General features: G+C 37.8%; 1 protein-coding gene across 3 annotated transcripts in view; it reads left to right on the top strand.

The window, feature by feature from the left end:
• COL19A1 (collagen type XIX alpha 1 chain) overlaps positions 1–17708 on the top strand; it is a 1105372-nt gene that overhangs the window by 45786 nt on the left and 1041878 nt on the right. For all 3 annotated transcript variants that reach the window (XM_077487416.1, XM_077487415.1, XM_077487417.1), the window contains exon 2: positions 11116–11241. In XM_077487416.1, coding sequence (XP_077343542.1) covers positions 11154–11241 — 88 coding nt within the window. In that variant the 5' untranslated portion in view covers positions 11116–11153. The remainder of the gene's footprint in view (positions 1–11115; positions 11242–17708) is intronic.

Here is a 17708-nt window from a genome sequence, read left to right as displayed (position 1 = left end):
ACTGGACTAGTGACCCTATTAGTAATCGATTTGTATATCACACACACATATATATATATATATATATATATATATATATATATATATATATATATATCTTTATATATATATATATATATATCTATATATATATATATATATATATATATATATATATATATATATATATATATATATATATATATATATATATATATATATATATATATATATATATATATATATATATATATATATATATATATATATATATATATATATATATATATATGTATAATATGTGTGTGTGTTTGGGGGTTCTAAGCATTATTCTAGCAAAAAATACAGATTTTATCTTGTAAGCAACAAATGCCAGAAATAGTTTTACATGCAATTGTTGCTAGCAGCTGTTATAGTCTAAGAGGCCTGTCCTTACCATCAGTGCCAGACAGACATTGGACTGACCCCAGAATTTAATTTGAGGGCGTAGCCCATAAAGCAACATCCATCGCTGGCAAGTTTTTAAAACCAATAAAGCTGTGACAAAACATCACAAAGGGCAGGAGGGTGGGCAACTCACGTGACAACTGAATCTCCTCAGAGCAGTTGGATGTGCCTCAGCATAGCCTTTTCATAGAGTTCACGCTCCACCCAGTCACCTCTGGTCTTTGTTGCTAATCCTAAGCTACTTAACTTCCCTTTTAGGTTCACACCCACAGTGATGCCATGCTTCCAGCAGTCAAGGCTCCCTTCTCTAAAGGCGGTTCAAGGGGCCTTCATTCTTCTTTTTTTATTTAAATCCCCTGATCTGAGATAGCAACGCAGCTAGCATTTTCAGAAGTAAGTCAGCACCATGCTTGTGCTCTGTTCTTTGTAGGGTAGATGGGTGTTTTGTATAGATTTTATTTTACTCTGAAAAGAGACATGTTAGAGCTTTTAGTTTTGAGTTTTTACAGTCTTGCCCAGTATCATAGGGCAGAAAACATACCCACTTAGTGCGCTAACTGCAGCAGCCAGACTAGAATAAAGATCAGATCGTGTGCACTATTTCTTTATATTAGATGTAGTTTAATCAGAGTACAGATTTTGGTATAGTGCCATCAGCAAGCTAATAGCATAGTTTTTAGCATTTTTTTGGTTAGGTTATGTGCAGACTTTCATTGACATATGGTGTGTCATGAATAAGAAAAAAGTCCGCAGACAAGGCAGTTCAATTTATGGGAACTGGGGAAAATAAATTAAGCATAAATTTGGGGTTGTAACCTATAACTACCAAACATGTTTCTTTCTTTAATTTCTGTATAAGAAAGGTGACTCATATTTGGTTGTTATGAGGAATTTTCATCTTTCCAGTTTTCACTAATGAGCTCTCTAAAGTGGTTTCTGAAAATGAAAATTTCTAAAACATTTTTAGGTTCAATGATGATGTTTCCCTCACAGACTCTGTGCAAGAATTATGTTATGTTTTTTTCATAAGATTAAAATAAATATCCATTATTTACAGTACTGTACAACATGGTAAAGGTGTTTCCTCTGTATAGTAAAAAAGTTTTTTTCCAGAGTAAATTTATTTACAATAATATTAAAATAAATAACAATACATTATTAAATATTAAAATACAATTGGTTTGAGAGCATTTTGCAAGACAAGCAACATTATTTAATACATTTTGACTTGATATACAAGCGATGTCATGATATACAAGTTGCATCAAGTCACAACTGAGTATAAAAAAGAAGAGAAGCGCCTCTAAGTGCAGCAATATGGTTATATTTTTAATGAAGGTACAACATTTAGCAACACATTGCTACACTTAGCCCTTGTACACACAGTCGGACATTCCAACAACAAAATCCGACGGATTTTGTCCGAAACTGTTGTTGCATACACACTGTCGGACACAGTTGTCGGAAAATCCGATCGTTCGTAACGTGATGACGTAATTTAGTTACGACGGGACTACGTTCAGGCTAGTAGCCAATAGCTTTGGTCTAGGAATTTGATCTGAGCATGCGTGGCACTTTGTCCGATCAGAATTCTCTACAAACGATCAGACAAAGTCCGATCGGATCATGTTGTTGGAAAATTTTATAGCCCAGCTCTAAAACTTGGTCCGTCAGATATTCCGACGGAAACAGTCCGATGGAGCCCACACACTGTCGGATTATCCGACAATGCGGTCCGATCAGACATTGTACGTGTGTACAAGGGCTTAGAGGTGCTTCTCTTCTCTTTTATACTCTGTAGCTCCTGTTGGATTTTGCTTCTTATTCCCTTGTGGAGGCTGCAATTTGTGTATGAACATTTTATGGTTACACAACCTGGTCATATTGCTATATTATTTTTATATTGACTATAAACTGAAGGACCTGTAAATGAATGGTTGTGGAATGAATCATTTGAGTTTCTATTATTTCTTATGGGGAAATCCGCTTTGATAAACAAGTACTTTGGATTACAAATATGTTTCTGGAACGAATTATGCTTCCAATCCAAGGTTTTACTGTAGTGTGAAGTTAAATGTAGTTTTCAAAGTTATCTGTTTTGCTTTTTTTTACTTTTCGTAGTTTGTTTTCCTGTTTGGTATCATAGGTGTTTTTGTTTAAAATAATTAATCTATAATTAACTATTTGTGCAGGTGTTTCAACTTATTAGTTGATGCTTGATAGCCAAAGAGAGAGACCTGGTTATTGTTTCTGATCTTATCTGAATTTGCATCAAGAAGGCCAACATATAACGATGATGCAAAAGGCAATAAACAATAACGTATTGAGATATCTGTCAGCTCTTACCTAACAACAACCGGCACAGCACAAAAGCATACTGGCAGTTAGTGACAGTCAGCAGAGACATGCTGTCTGACTGTTTGAGTCTGAGTGTCTGTCAGGAAGAGGGAGACTGGTTTGATGTGGAACAGGTGGACGAGCAGCAGGCACAATAAACTCAATGTCGAAGTCTTGAGTAAGATACCAATCTACCAGGCATACCGGTCTTGACAGTAAAGTCACAATTGAGAACTCTCATGTCTTCTTCTAGATATTTAAAATGGCAAGCAATACGTTATGTTTCTGGCAGCTGGCCATTTAGAAGTACATCAAATTAAATGACAACATAAAACTATAGATCTTTCAAGGTAAGCATTAGGGAATAGAGGATGTTCCATGTGTCTTAAAATCTAGGCTAGAAATGCAGCAGTACAAAATGATATGTAATCTTGTAGAATTGCCACACTAAAGAAAATGAATCTGTTATTTGGAAACCTGTGGTCAAGGTATAACAGAATATATTAAGTTTCAATCAGAACTAATTACTAAGTATTAACTGAATATAATACAGAAACATAATGTAATAAGAATAGGAAGGGGAAAGACATGGCTACACTTCTAAATTAATATGTTTTCCATAGTGTGATTCAAGTCCCTAATCAGAAAATACTAGATTTCAAATATTCTGGGCAAAAGATTACATACAAACATACCGTATTTATGTATTTAGTAGCTATTTTCTGCTTACATATAAAATATCTACATAGCTTGAAAAGGTTAAATTCATCCACAATTATATTATTGGTAGATCTTGTTATTGGAGTTTAAAATGCTTTTTGATATGGAATTTCACTTCAGAAGACATATACTCCTTCGTGTGACATTTTCCAAAAATTTAAAATAAGTAAAAACTAAAAAGATAAAAATTGAAGAAGGTGAGTGACACTAGGATCTCAGGTGAAGGTTTTGGACAAACGGGATAAAGAACCTGTGAGTTATTCCTGCTTAAGACATCCACCCACAGATAAAAAAATAAATAAAAAAATAGTTTAAAAAAGCCTAAATAAATAAACCATATCAAGTGACAAATTCAATGAAAAATATCCCCTGTTAAGATCTTGTTTTTGTCTTATTTATATACCGAGGAATAGTTTCATGATCATTTGTTCTCAGCCACTCTTGTTAATGTATATTCCAAAATGGAAATGGTATTTCCATTTTTAGCACCTTTTTCAATTTATATTTTTTAATGCAGAACCTTTTTTGTGATAATTTTTTTTTTCAAATGATATATACCCAGGGAACTATTATAAATCACATTGTGTACATCCAAGTATGTAAGATAAAATGAAATATTTTCATAAATATTTATTTTGCACTGGGATGTGTTTTCCTTCATATATGCATGCATCTTTCTTCTTTATTATATATTAGGTTGCTCCCTCTAGCCTAGGTATTATTGATATTGACCATTAAATTCTTTCTGGGTGGTCTGCGTAAGCTCAGAATGAGTGTGTATCTATTCTGCATTCCCTTCTTGGGCATTACTAATACAAGATGCAGACATGATAAAATATTTTTCGTGGAAAATAGAAGTTGAAGCGGATGTGAGGTAGTAAACATAGTCTCTAAGGAGCTTCGTATGTATATATAATAGTTGCTGTTATACATCAGGGAAGATCTCCTGCCAGTATGAGAATAGAATGCCTTAGGTTGGAAGACTAGCATGCTTGGGAAAATTATATTGCACTTGTTCTCTAGGAGGGATTTTTCCAATGTTTGAGAGATAAAGGTGAAGCCTCTAATTAAGGTGACATTACATCTATGCCTGTGTGCTTTACAGCATGTTGTTATGCATGTTAACGGGTGGTACAACAATGATTTATTTTCTATGGCACATCATTGCACAAACATGGAATAAGCAAATGCACCTGCCTCTCAGCAAACTGTAACATGTGTAGTAAAGTATAAATAGGTTGCCTTCAAATACACTAGAAAAGAAAAATCAAGCAATCATTTTTTTGTGGTTGCATGTTCATGGTCCTTTAACCACTTCACCACTGGGCACTTAAACACCCTTAATAACCAGACCAATTTTCAGCTTTTGGTACTCTGACATTTTGAATGACAATTACTCAGTCATGCAACACTGTGCCCACATGAAATTTTTGTCCTTTTTTCACACAAATAGAGCTTTCTTTTGGTGGTATTTAATCACTGCTCGTTTTTTTATTTTTTCTGCTTTAAAAGAAAAAAGACCGAAAATTCTGTAAAAAAAAAAGACTTTTTCTTTGTTTCTGTTATAAAATTTAGCAGATTAGTAATTTTTCTTCATACATTTTGGCCAAAATTTATACTACTACATATCTTTGGTAAAAATAAGTACAACTTGGTGAATATTATTTGGTCTTTGTGAAAGTTATAGAGTCCACAAGCTGTGGTGCCAATATCTGAAAATTGATCACACCTGATGTGCTGACAGCCTCATCTCATTTCTTGAGACCCTAACATGCCAGAAAAGTACAAATACCCCCCAAATTATCCCTTTTTGGAAAGAAAACATTCCAAGGTATTTAGTAAGAGGCATGGTGAGTTTTTTGAAGTTGTCATTTTTTCCAATAATTCTTTGCAAAATCAAGATTTTTTTTTCCTTTTTTTTTGTTCACAAAATTGTCATATTATCAGTTTATTTCTCACACACAGCATATGCATACCACAAATTACACCCCAAAACACATTCTGTAATTACTCCCGAGTATGGCAATACCACATGTGTGAGAGTTTTAGACAGTGTGGCAACATACAGAGGCCTAACATGCAGGGAGCGCCATCAGGCGTTCTGGAGCACCCAGGACAATTCTGACATTTCTCTCCTTCATGTAAAAATCATCATTTATTTGCTAGAAAATTACATAGAACCCCAAAACATGATATATGTTTTTTTAGCATAGACCCTAGAGAATACAATGGTGGTTGTTGCAACTTTTTATCTCGCATGGTGTTTGCGCAGCAATTTTTAGAATGCGTTTTTTTGGGTAAAAAAAGTTTTGTGCTTAAAAAAAACAAAAAAAACAGTAAAGTTAGTCCAATGTTTTTGCATAATGTGAAAGATGAAGTTACGCCGAGTAAATAGATACCTAACATGTCACCCTACTATGCAACAGGTATTGCAGAGTATTGGCAGGGCATTGCTGGGAATTGCAGAGTATTGGCAGGGAATTGCAGAGTTAATTGCTGGTGAGCAGAGCTGTGGGGACTGCAGATCCAGCCTACAGTGCTGCTGACACCGATCTCTCCACCTCCGCTGTACCGATCGGTGGTAAATGGAGCGATCATGTGGTAAACGGCTGCGTGGACCCGTCGGTCACGGATGCTCTCGAGTGCGCACCCCAGGGGGCGCGTGAGAGTGGAATTCAGGGAGAACGTCATATGATGACCTCCCAGAGTTAAGCAACCGCCCTGTAGCCATCATTCGGCTATGGGCCAGTTTCTAACTGGTTAAAATTAATAGACAATGCACTGCAATGCGTGTTGATGTGCAAAAAACAGGCTTGAGAATGCATGCATGTGTGAATGGCCTTTAAAGTTCAGAATTTTTTTATATACAGTATAATGCACCATGTTTTAGTATTATATTGCAGAATGGTTGTACACTAAAGGCTAATGGCCCTTGTCAAAGGAATGCAGAGTTCTCCAAATCCATGCGTTTGGTAGAGAGACACTGACAGCCGAACAATGTTTGCCAAACTGAGATAATGGAAATCTGTTTGTACTATGACCTTACTTGTCAGTGTACGTATTAATTTTAATTGTCGTAATTGTATAATAACACCTCCTTTAGTCCTTTAGCTAGTCAAAAGTTTGATATAATTGCTACATATTTGACATACAAGTGGGGATATATTTAGATTTAACAAACCCCACAGAAAAATTACACTAGGACTTTTTTTTTCATTTTGGGTAGAGTAAGGAAAAATTAAAACCCCTGTCAGTTTTTTTTATTTATTTTTTTGTTGTCACCTGGGTCCCATTGCAAAGATTTCTCTTCACTTCCTGTCCCATAAAAGTTTTGCCTTTAGTTATACTTTAAAGGTAGTACCACTACTGAGACCATTACCTTTAAAGAGGAAGTAAACCCTGATGGGTTTACTTCCTCTTTTTTTCCCTGCAAAGGTAAAGCATAATGGACTACTATGCATCGCATAGTAGCTCATTATGTGTCACTTACCTGACACAGGAGCCAGCGAAGTCGCCGTTGTCCCCTGTAGTCCACCGCATCCATCTTGCTGGTGGCGTCTCGCAGCTCCGACGAATGACAGCGGCGAAGCCGCGATGACGTCACTCCCGCGCATGCGCACGGGAGTCGCGTCTCGCAGCTCCGCCGCTGCCATTCGGCGAAGCCGCGATGACGTCACTCCCGCGCATGCGCACGGGAGTCGACAAATTAGGCAGATCCATTCTTGGACTTGCCGCATTTAGTGCGCCTGCACGCCGCTGTCTACGGCGCATGCGCCGTAGACAGCGGTGCCCATTTTCGGGCAAATATCTCCTAAACCATATAGGTTTAGGAGATATTGCTTGGACCTACAGGTAAGCCTTAATCTAGGCTTACCTGTAGGTCAAAGTGGTTTGAAAGGGTTTACTTCCTCTTTAAACGTATAACTCTTTAGCATATGTTCTGCTCCAGCAGTAAAATAGAGCTGTACAAACTGTATAACAGGTAAATTATTATGTAGCCATTAAGCCACCTTCTTACGGGCTTCTACATTTCAGAGTTTAGCTGCCTTTAGAAGACTTTTGTAAAAGCAGCTGGACTCACAATGCAATTTATCAATGTTTAGTTGCAGGCCATTTAACTGCATTTAGGAAAAGAAGGAAAGTGCTGTGTCCAGGGTTGGCTTTTTGTTTCTATCTTTAGCTAAGCCTAGGTTCACATTGCTGCAGGTTAGAAATCGCGTGAGAAATTTAAATCTGAACTCGCACAATTTCATATCCGCATGTCAGTCCGACTTCTGGAGGGATTTCAGAGACATCTTTTTGGGATCCTGCACAGATGTCTATTGAAATCGTCCCTGAAGTCGCCAAAAATAGTACAGGAACTACTTTTGGGAATCTGTGAAGCGCAGCAAAGTCGGTGCCGCACTGATTCGGAGCAGTGCTATTGCCCTGTCAAATTGGGTGCCAAATCGCCCTGATTTGAATGTGGGCTAAATGTAAATTACTTTTAGGTTCAGATAGCTGTGGTGTGTTTAGCAACAGAAAGTGACACATTTCCCCTTTCCCCCTCACGTTTTTATTCATTCTTTGCAGTTGTAGCTTAACAGTAATTAGTAAACTGTCAAAGGTGGACACTGAAATTCTGGTAAAGTTGTAAAAATGATCGGGATAGGTTCTAATTTCCTCCTACCTCAAGACCAAATATCCCCAAGGTGGACACCAGTGGCGGCTGGTGGTATATTTTTGGGGGGGCAATCCGTCCACCACCAACATCCCCCCCGGCGGTTGGTTGGGTCTCCCTCACCCCTCCCCCCAGTCGGTCGATCGGTCCCTGCACTTACCCCGTCTAGGTTGCGGGCTTCATCCAGGGGGCAGGCATCTGTGTCTCCTCCTTCTTTGGCTTCATGGTGGCACGGCTTCCCCTGCGTCTCCTCCATTCTCCTCCTCGGTAGCTATTAGGATTGCTTCTCCTCTCAGCCAATCGGGTCTCAGCCAGAATTGGCTGGAAGGAAAAGCAGGAAGACAATAGCGAAAATGTATTTGCCATTGTCCCACACGTGGGTGGGCTCCAGACGCAGTGCTCTGTACCCTTCTCCACTTCATTTGTCTATCTATCTGCCTCCGCGTGGATTCACCTCAGAACACAGTGCAGGAAAGGTACGTTCTATGCATGTTTCCCACACTGCAGGTGACCACATTGCCCTTGTGATCTGCCTGCAGGTGCCAATAAATTGTTTATGGCACCCCAAATACAGATTGCAAATGCAGTGTGTTTGTTGGCCCCAAATTGCATGGTACCACAGTACCATGAGGTTTGGTGTGTTTTTAAAAGTTGTACATGCACTACTTTTTCCGTGTTCCAGTGTAATTTGCAGTCCATTAAAATGAATGGACTGTTAAACAGTGGCGACCGGTGCTCAGAACTTTGGGGGGGTGCAAACAAATTGAAAAATAATGAAACACCCCCCCCCCATCAATTGCCGCCTAACTGTGCCCATCAAACGCAGCCACTTGTGCCCATCATATGCAGCCACTTGCCCATCATATGCAGCCACTTGTGCCTATCAAATGCAGCCACTTACCCATCAAATGCAGCCACTGTGCCCATCAAACACAGCCATTGTGGGTACAATGGCTGTGTTTGATGGGCATAGTGGCTGCGTTTGATCAATCACTTGTGCCCATCAAACGCAGCCACTTGTGTCCATCATATGCAGCCACTTGCCCATCATATGCAGCCACTTGTGCCCATCAAATGCAGCCACTTGTGCCCATCAAATGCAGCCACTTGTGCCCATCAAATGCAGCCATTGTGCCCATCAAACGCAGCCACATGTACCCATCATATACAGCCACTTGTGACCATCAAACGCAGCCACTGTGCCCATAAAATGCAGCCACTTACCCATCAAATGCAGCCACTGTGCCCATCAAACACAGCCATTGTGGGTACAATGGCTGTGTTTGATGGGCATAGTGGCTGCGTTTGATCAATCACTTGTGCCCATCAAATGCAGCCACGTGTGCCCATCATATGTAGCCACTTGCCCATCATATGCAGCCACTTGTGCCCATCAAATGCAGCCACTTGTGCCCATCAAATGCAGCCACTTGTGCCCATCAAATGCAGCCACTGTGCCCATCATATGCAGCCACTATGCCCATCAAATGCAGCCATTGTGCCCATCAAATTCAGCCACTTGTGCCCATCATGCACTCATGCGCCCCCAGTGCACGGGCCGCCACTGCTGTTAAACCACAACGCAGTGATTCACACAGAAACGCTTCAGTGTTGAATCTTCACCACCCTAGCAGGCATACAATGGTAACCACCAGCTTTGCTCTGTACTACATTTCATTTGCACAACTCTATCTCATTGCACATAAAACCACCTCCAAAGAAGAAGCAGAGGTACCTGTGGTATAATATCTCCTCAAAACGTAGGTATTGGGCAAAAATGCCTGAAAATGCTGACGCAGCAAAATGCAGTTAAATGTACATAAACACAGCTAAACTCAGATAAACTCATTTACAAATCACAACTACCTGCAGACAATTTTGCAACTTTTTCAAGTGCAGGTTACTGGTACTTAGCTGATGTCAGATACAAATGTCCGTGTGAATTTAGCCTTATATACCACTCATTGCTCTGTGCTTTGAGGCCCCATAGCAGCCATATAATGTATTATACATTTCTCACAACTCACAAGGTAACTAGGAACACATTTTTAAAATACTTAGGCAAGAAGTACACACGTGTGACCCCATGAGTACATGAAAAATTAAGAACGAATACATAAAATATTGAGCCCAATAGGGCTTTTCCTTTGTACTATTGCTGGAAAAAATGATCTAATCAGTTGAAGGAAATATGAAATGTTTAGTGCAATTTAAATATTTTCTACTGTTCTAAAGTGCATGAATTTATATATAGGATTTAAGAAAGAAGCATTTAATGTGAAGGAGTTATTGTATTTTCCAAAAGGAATGTCCATTGCAATGGGGGATAGTTGGGAGATTGGTGTTTATATTAATAGATGACATCAAGAATTGTTGACAGATCAGTATCCTACAGCACATAAACAACCCCAAAAAAAATTTCTTCGTGCTTTTTATTTTTCGTTTTTGTTTTATACACTATATTACCAAAAGTATTGGGACACCTGCCTTTCGCACATGAACTTTAATGGCATCCCGGTCTTAGTCAATAGTGGGTTGGCCCACCCTTTGCAGCTATAGTAGCTTCAGTTCTTCTGGGAAGGCTGTCCACGAGGTATAGGAGTGTGTCTATGCTGTGTATACATTTTGTAATATAGTGTATATGTGTCAGATTCAGTAGTTTTCTTAAATCATGTGTACAGTCTGAACTGCATGCAAATATTGATTAATTTTACCATGATTTATTTATGCCTTTATGCAACAGTTGTCATTTTTAAATAGTAACATTTATTGGTGAATCATTATTGTCTGGATGATAAAAATTGTGTTGTATTAAAATCACATTTAATCATATGCAAATATCTATCCTAGTTTTTTATTGTGGTATTTTCTGTATTAAAATAATAATTGAAAAAAACATTAAATAGTGTTAATTTTGTACCACTTAGCAGGTATTACTAATAATACCCTGTTATTTTGTTTGTGCACTACAGACTATTTTGGATATTGGATCATATGGTTCCTTTAAGAAATGAAGCTTGTTTTACTATGGATTATTTGTGTCATCATGAAGGTCATGCTCCCGCTTTGTTTTTCAATGGCAGTGAGCAATAAAACAGGTAAGCAATTTTGGTACTTTTTCATCCATATATTGTTACTCTACTTACAGTATTGCAAGTATTAAAGGATTAAGGTTAAGTTTAGACATACCAACTTTCATTGGTAAGTGTTCTGTTATTTCTGGTGACTTACTTATTACAGCAGCTGAAGTACCAAACCTTAACTGGTGATAATGTATGAAAGGGTTGGGTTACATGTGTTCTCTCTTGCAATACAATGCCTTTTAGTGTTTACTTGACTTTGCATCATGTTCTAAAATGAAGGCTCTGTTACATTTGCAGAGAGACAGGGATTTAGGATCCCTTTTATGTTTCCAGGAAGTATAAGCCCATATGTTTATGTATACACTCTACTGCTGTTTGATGGAATAACATTGCAAAATATGTTTGTCTGTATGCAGGATTCATCATTCATTAACTGATCATTGCTAGGTGATGTTATCATACACTTGAGGGATGCTAAGAGAATTTTCCTTTTAGTCAGGAGCCAGGGCACCTATTCACAATGGTTATTTGTCTGTCAAATTACTTTTGCAATGTCCTTTTATTAGTGTACATTAGTAGTGTTGTATTGCATGTTCTTGCCTAAGGAAAGTAGCTGCTTGTGTTCTTATTAGGATTGCATCAAGACACTCTGTACACATAGAAAAGGGTCATAACAGAAACCTCTTTAACGACCACCTATTTATCAGATAGTTAAGAAAGCACTGGCTATTTCACCTTTGTTCTTTGTGAAAAGAGAGATAATAAAACGCGTTCTCAAGTAATTTCCTCTACCTTTAACCTTCAAAACCTTCACTTAAGCCTGGTACACACTACAGTCTTTTTTTGTGCAACCCCACGGGTTGCACGAAAGAAACCTGACAGCTTTGGTCAGGAGCCGCTGTACTAACCATGCTGCACCAGGTTAGTCCAGTGATCTCCCCCTTTGAGCCCCCCTGCCAGAACACTCTGATCAGCGCACTCTGCCATTGGCTGAGAGCGCTGATTGGGAGTCAGATGACTGTTGGTTTTCATGCATGCACTTCCGGCCAGCTTCTGTCGGACAGACTGACATACACATGGGCAGAATGTCGGCTGGTATTTTTTGTACCGGCAAATGTCTCCCGACATTACGCCCATTTGTACGGGGATTTAGACTGGCCATACATGATGCAAATTTTTATTTCCTTCAACTTTGGGTAGAAGGAAAGAAAATCGACCAATTTCATCTTTAACATAGCCAGTACATATAGGGGAATCCCTGCCATTGTGCTATTGTATTCTGACAGTGGGATGTGTCCCTGCCATTATAAAACAAAGATCACTGCTGCCGGCTATAGCCAGCTGCAGTGATTATATGAAAAAAAACAGACTGGTTGTGCCTGGCAATAGATAGATTAAAACTCTTCTGCTGAACTGGCCAAATTGTAATCGGTCTATGGCTGGCTTAAGGGAGAATGCATAATATATTGCATCTTTAGTATACAATACAGGCGGTCCCCAGATTACAAACATCTGACTTAAAAATGACTACTACTTACAAATGGAAGTAGACAACAGAAAGTGAGAGGAAATCTACCCCTAGGAAGGTAAATGTACTCTTCTAAGAGCTATGGTATTCTCAGTAGTAACCTATGGATGTAAAAGTTGGGCCAAATGGAAGGCTGAGCGCTGAAGAATTGATGCTTTTGAACTATGGTGTTGAAGACTCTTGAAATTCCTTGGACGGCAAGAAGATCAAACCATTTAATCCTGAAGGAAATCAACCCTGAATATTTACTGGAAGGACAGACCCTGAAGCTGAAACTTGAATACTTTGGCTACCTAATGCAAAGAGAAGATTCACTGGAAAAAACCCTTGTGCTGGGAAACATGGAAGGAAAAAGGAGAAGAGGATAACCGAAAACAAGATGGATGATAGCATCATCCAAAAGATGAACATGAAAATAAGCAAGCTCAGGGTGGCAGTGAAGGACAGAAAAGCCTGGCGCGTTATGGTTCATGAGGTCACGAAGAGTCTGACATGACTAAACGACTGAACAACAACAACAAGAGCTATCATGGGAAAAAGAAGCTTTAGCACCAATCCTTGTTTCCACAACAACCCAACATTTTCAAAATCCAACTGTCACAGGGACAGAAAGTGAGGTGAAATCTTCTGAACAGGGGCGCAGACAGCAAAACTTCCCTATGCTATCCAAAAAAGGTAAAAATGATTTTTTTGGGCTGGAGCTACACTTAAAAAATGCACCTGTTCCAAAATACAAACAAATTCAACTTAAGAACAAACCTACAGGCCCTATCTTGTTTGTAAACCAGGGACTGCCTGTATATGCCATTAACCTATAAAGCTGCTTTTATAGCATCTCGCTATAGTTTTTAGTATAGTATGAACAAAATATTTTTACACAGTCCCTGCTACATAAGAATTCACAGCCACTCACATGCACACACATGACATGCAGAGTGGGCAATTCAATTGAAATCAAATAACTGTCTATTATAGTTTTGTCTTTTTGGAAATGCAGAAAGCTCACTGAAAAACAATGAGAACATAAAAAGTATATGTAAATAATGTGTCTAGTGGAAACTGAGGCTAGAACCACAGTGCTTCAAGGCAACAGTATCAACATCATAGTCGCTATGCTACCTGTAAGAGCCAGGAATTTTTTTTATAACTGAAAGGGGAAACTGCAATACCCATATACCTTGAAACATTTGGAAACTAAAATAGGAACTAACACATTGTGTTATTTGGTTTCACTTAATATAATATAATACAATTGGGCTCAATTTACAATGCTAACACATCAGGATAAGTATTTTCAGTTGCATCTAATAATAAAAAAAAAATTAAAGACACATTATTGAAAGAAGAGTGCTTTAGGCTGGCATTAAAGCTTTGTGAATTGAGCCCATTAGTCAGTTAGTATATTTTTCAGTTTGCATTTTATTTTTTGGAAAAAATAGCTCAACAAAAACAAATGTCACACATTGCATTGCTAAATGTTTTGGTCATTAGCCTTGCTAATACAAAGCATGCCCAGTTTAAGCACTTGCGCAATGTGGCCTTCTCTTTGAAGTCTTTCATTGTGTCTATCTGTTTTGAATTCAGTATATACTGTAATTCTTGACATCTGATTTAACATTATGGGCAAAAATATTAAACAAAAAAGCATTTATTTTCAGAAAGTATATATAGACAACGCTATCACAAGGCAAATAAGGCTTCAGATCAAATTTGTCTGTCAGCCCTGAACAGAATACAAGTGAATATCATAGCCAGAAAATGCACTGAAAAATAAAACGTTCTTCTGTAATCTTCTACCACTATTTAGTGGCTAAATGTGGAGATCAGTTTGCATCACACATTGAATATTTCAGACATGAAGTATGCATAGTCATATTTGTTGAAGTGCAGGGTTAAGATCAATGAAGCATCAAGAGTGTTTCCCCCTCTCTGTGGTTTTGATTGTCCTCCTGGTTGAGTTATTTCAAATAGCTGGACCTTATACTGGGTGTACGAGCACCCAAATGGGAGAAAGTGAACACTTGCATGGGAAATAGATATATATATATATATATATTAGCTATTTTGATAAATATCAGCATTTCAAAAAATTAACCTTAATAAAATATCCAAAAACTGCATTGCAAACTGTTTAGCATGTCTTATTTTTTAACCATTTAAAGTCCACATTTTTCAGTGAGTTAGCGTGACTCAAAATGAGTGCTACCAAATGGTGGAGCAGAACGTTGAAGGGTTAAATAGTTAAAAAAAAAAATTAAAAAGTCTAAACATGTTATTCAGTTTACTTTGTTCAGGTTATTTTGATAATTTGGTACTTTTTTAAAGCCCCATGTTTTATATAATATGGTTATGATATGCCTTATCTTATAGCTCAGCTTCTTTTTTTTTTTCACTAAAAATAAACAAATCCTAAGGCATACCGTTGTGGACATATCTCAAGCAGTAATGCTATTAAAATTAATTGAATAACTATATTACACTGAAATGTGTTCTAAAATGTCAAAATGACCATCCATTCTGCTTGTCTAACCTATCAGGGAATTCATGCCCGTATTAAGCATTTTTCTCTTTTTATGTGACTAATAAGCCAGTGTGCCATGATGGATTAACGTTGAGGATGTCTGTGGATAACAAGCTGAATATGAATGAACTGTGCCAAGCAGCTGCTGTTAAGGCTGCTTTAGAGCTATGATGCAATAAACAAGGAAAATACTGCAGGGAGTAAAATCACTGCATACTGCTTTAATGCCATTGCCCATTAGGTTAGCGATGATATAAAATACTGTATTACTCTATAAATGTACAGAAAATTATTTGTGTGAGTGCTGACAAACACAGAAATATTGCATGGGAAATTCAGACAAATGTTAAGTACTGTATAGATACTTGATTCTACTGTATTATGTGTTCTTCATTCTGAAATAAGCTGCTGTATAAGTCCTCGGTTTTACAAAAGCATATGCTTCCATGGCTAACCTCAGCACACATGTGCACATTCTGCCATTTTAATGCTAGGATTTTGTTGCAGATTTAGGTAGTGATAATACATGATATTAGCTTCATGTTACTGAAGTCAAGGCTATAACAACCAAGGCACCAACCTCTTGCCATGCTTAAAGCTGAACTCCAGGAGAAAAAAAGAAAATTGAGCCATATGCTGTGTAACAATAAATGACCTTTTTATGCTTCCCCGTTAAGTAAATGTTACTTTTATTCATTCCCAACAGTACTGTAAGCAAGAGATGTCCAGTGCTAAAAGTTTTCATTCTGGCGGTAGTCCATGGATCATAGCAGGTCGCTTATTGTACACCTTCCTTCCTCAGAAAAAGCCTGGTATTCTTTTCACTGAATAAAAGGCTTTCTGTGATTGGAGGGTGGATGGATGCCATAATCTCCCTCCTCCAACCACCATTTTGAATTGCAGGAAAAGAATACAAGGCTTTTCCTGAATAGAGGGAGGCCTAAAACAAATGAGCTGCTATGATCAATGCAATACCATCAGAGCTACAAGTTTCAGCTCTGGGCATTCATCACTTACAGTGCTCTAATATCTGAATGCAGATATATTGAAAAGAGAAGCAACCAAAAGTGGGTCAGACATCAACAGAGTTAATTTACTTCTACAAAGCAAATGGTCAATTTTTTTTCCCTATTTCCTGGACGTTTACACTGATATTTTCTAAATTCCCCAGATAATTTGTTATGAACAAGATGATCTTTCAATGATTTTGTCCTTCGATAAGTAGTCAATGGAGTTTCAGCTATAAAGGGGCTCAGAGATGGATCTATACAAAGCAAATGCCAATATTTAGACACACATTTTTTTTACTTTTTTCTTGTCAAAAAGATTGTATTGAACATACAATAGAGTATTTGAAAATAGGTTAAGTACATAATATACAACAGAAGTAATGAAGCTCAGAATTATATATTCAATACAATGTAAATGATATATTCAACTATAATTACTACTATAACAATAACGCATATTAATGGTATGGTTTATTAGAGGAATTAGCTTCTTAAGTAGGAAAGAGCTTCAAAATCATAATAGGAATAGATAGAGAAGAAAGGAAAGATAGGAAGAGAAAAAACTTGGAAGGGAAGAAGAGAGGTCCGCAGGGTCGAGTCGAGGGCCGCCATATCACTCAGAATCCATATACTGTAATCTCTTACCCATCGGGTCAGCTACCATGGTAATAAAACTTCTTTTTTTACTTTTTTTATGTTGTTTATTATACCTAGTGATGATTAACAGTGTATTTGATTGTAAGCAACTTACTTTACGAGTATCTTTTGTGCCAAATAACAGGTTATGTCTAGTGTGTTGTGTGGCTCTTTTGTATGCTTTTTTTTAGACATGCATACGAATAGTCTATCTTTTAGATCTTTTGCTTCCAGTTGGAAGATATTGTCATCTGAGCAGCTATGGTGATTATGAAGATATTGGCTAAAGGGGATGGTTTTAGGTGTGAGCTGCTAGTGTACAATATTGCGTTTCCCACCGTTGCTTTACGATAAAGTGCACTAGCAAGTGTGCTCTCTTTTTCCTTTGTCATAGCGACATCCAATAAGGTAATTGTTTCAGCATTCCACGCCATTGTGAAGCCCAGATTGATTAATTGCCCTAATGCATTCATTGAGCAACTCCACCGATCCATCCCAGACAATAAATATATTGTCTATGTAGCAATATAAAAACACGTCTGTGAGTGATACCAGTTTATCATCTGCCAAAAAGGATTTCTCCTACTCCCCCAGGTACAGATTGGTGTAGTATGGGGCACAACATGTCTACTTACACAATAAGGGGGTCTTACACTGGCTTATATGAAGACAGATACCTAGATCTATACATATCTATTTCTACAAAACACTCTTTATTTTCTATAGAACTCATTGCTCCTATTGGTATCCCAGTTCAATGGCCTATCAATTAGGGACCTCCGTGGGG

Source organism: Lithobates pipiens, unplaced genomic scaffold, assembly GCF_037356315.1.
Source record: "Lithobates pipiens isolate NorthernLeopardFrog02 unplaced genomic scaffold, aLitPip1_a1.2 Scaffold_18, whole genome shotgun sequence".
Taxonomy (NCBI): domain Eukaryota; kingdom Metazoa; phylum Chordata; class Amphibia; order Anura; family Ranidae; genus Lithobates; species Lithobates pipiens.
This window is presented reverse-complemented; position numbering and strand designations above follow the sequence as displayed.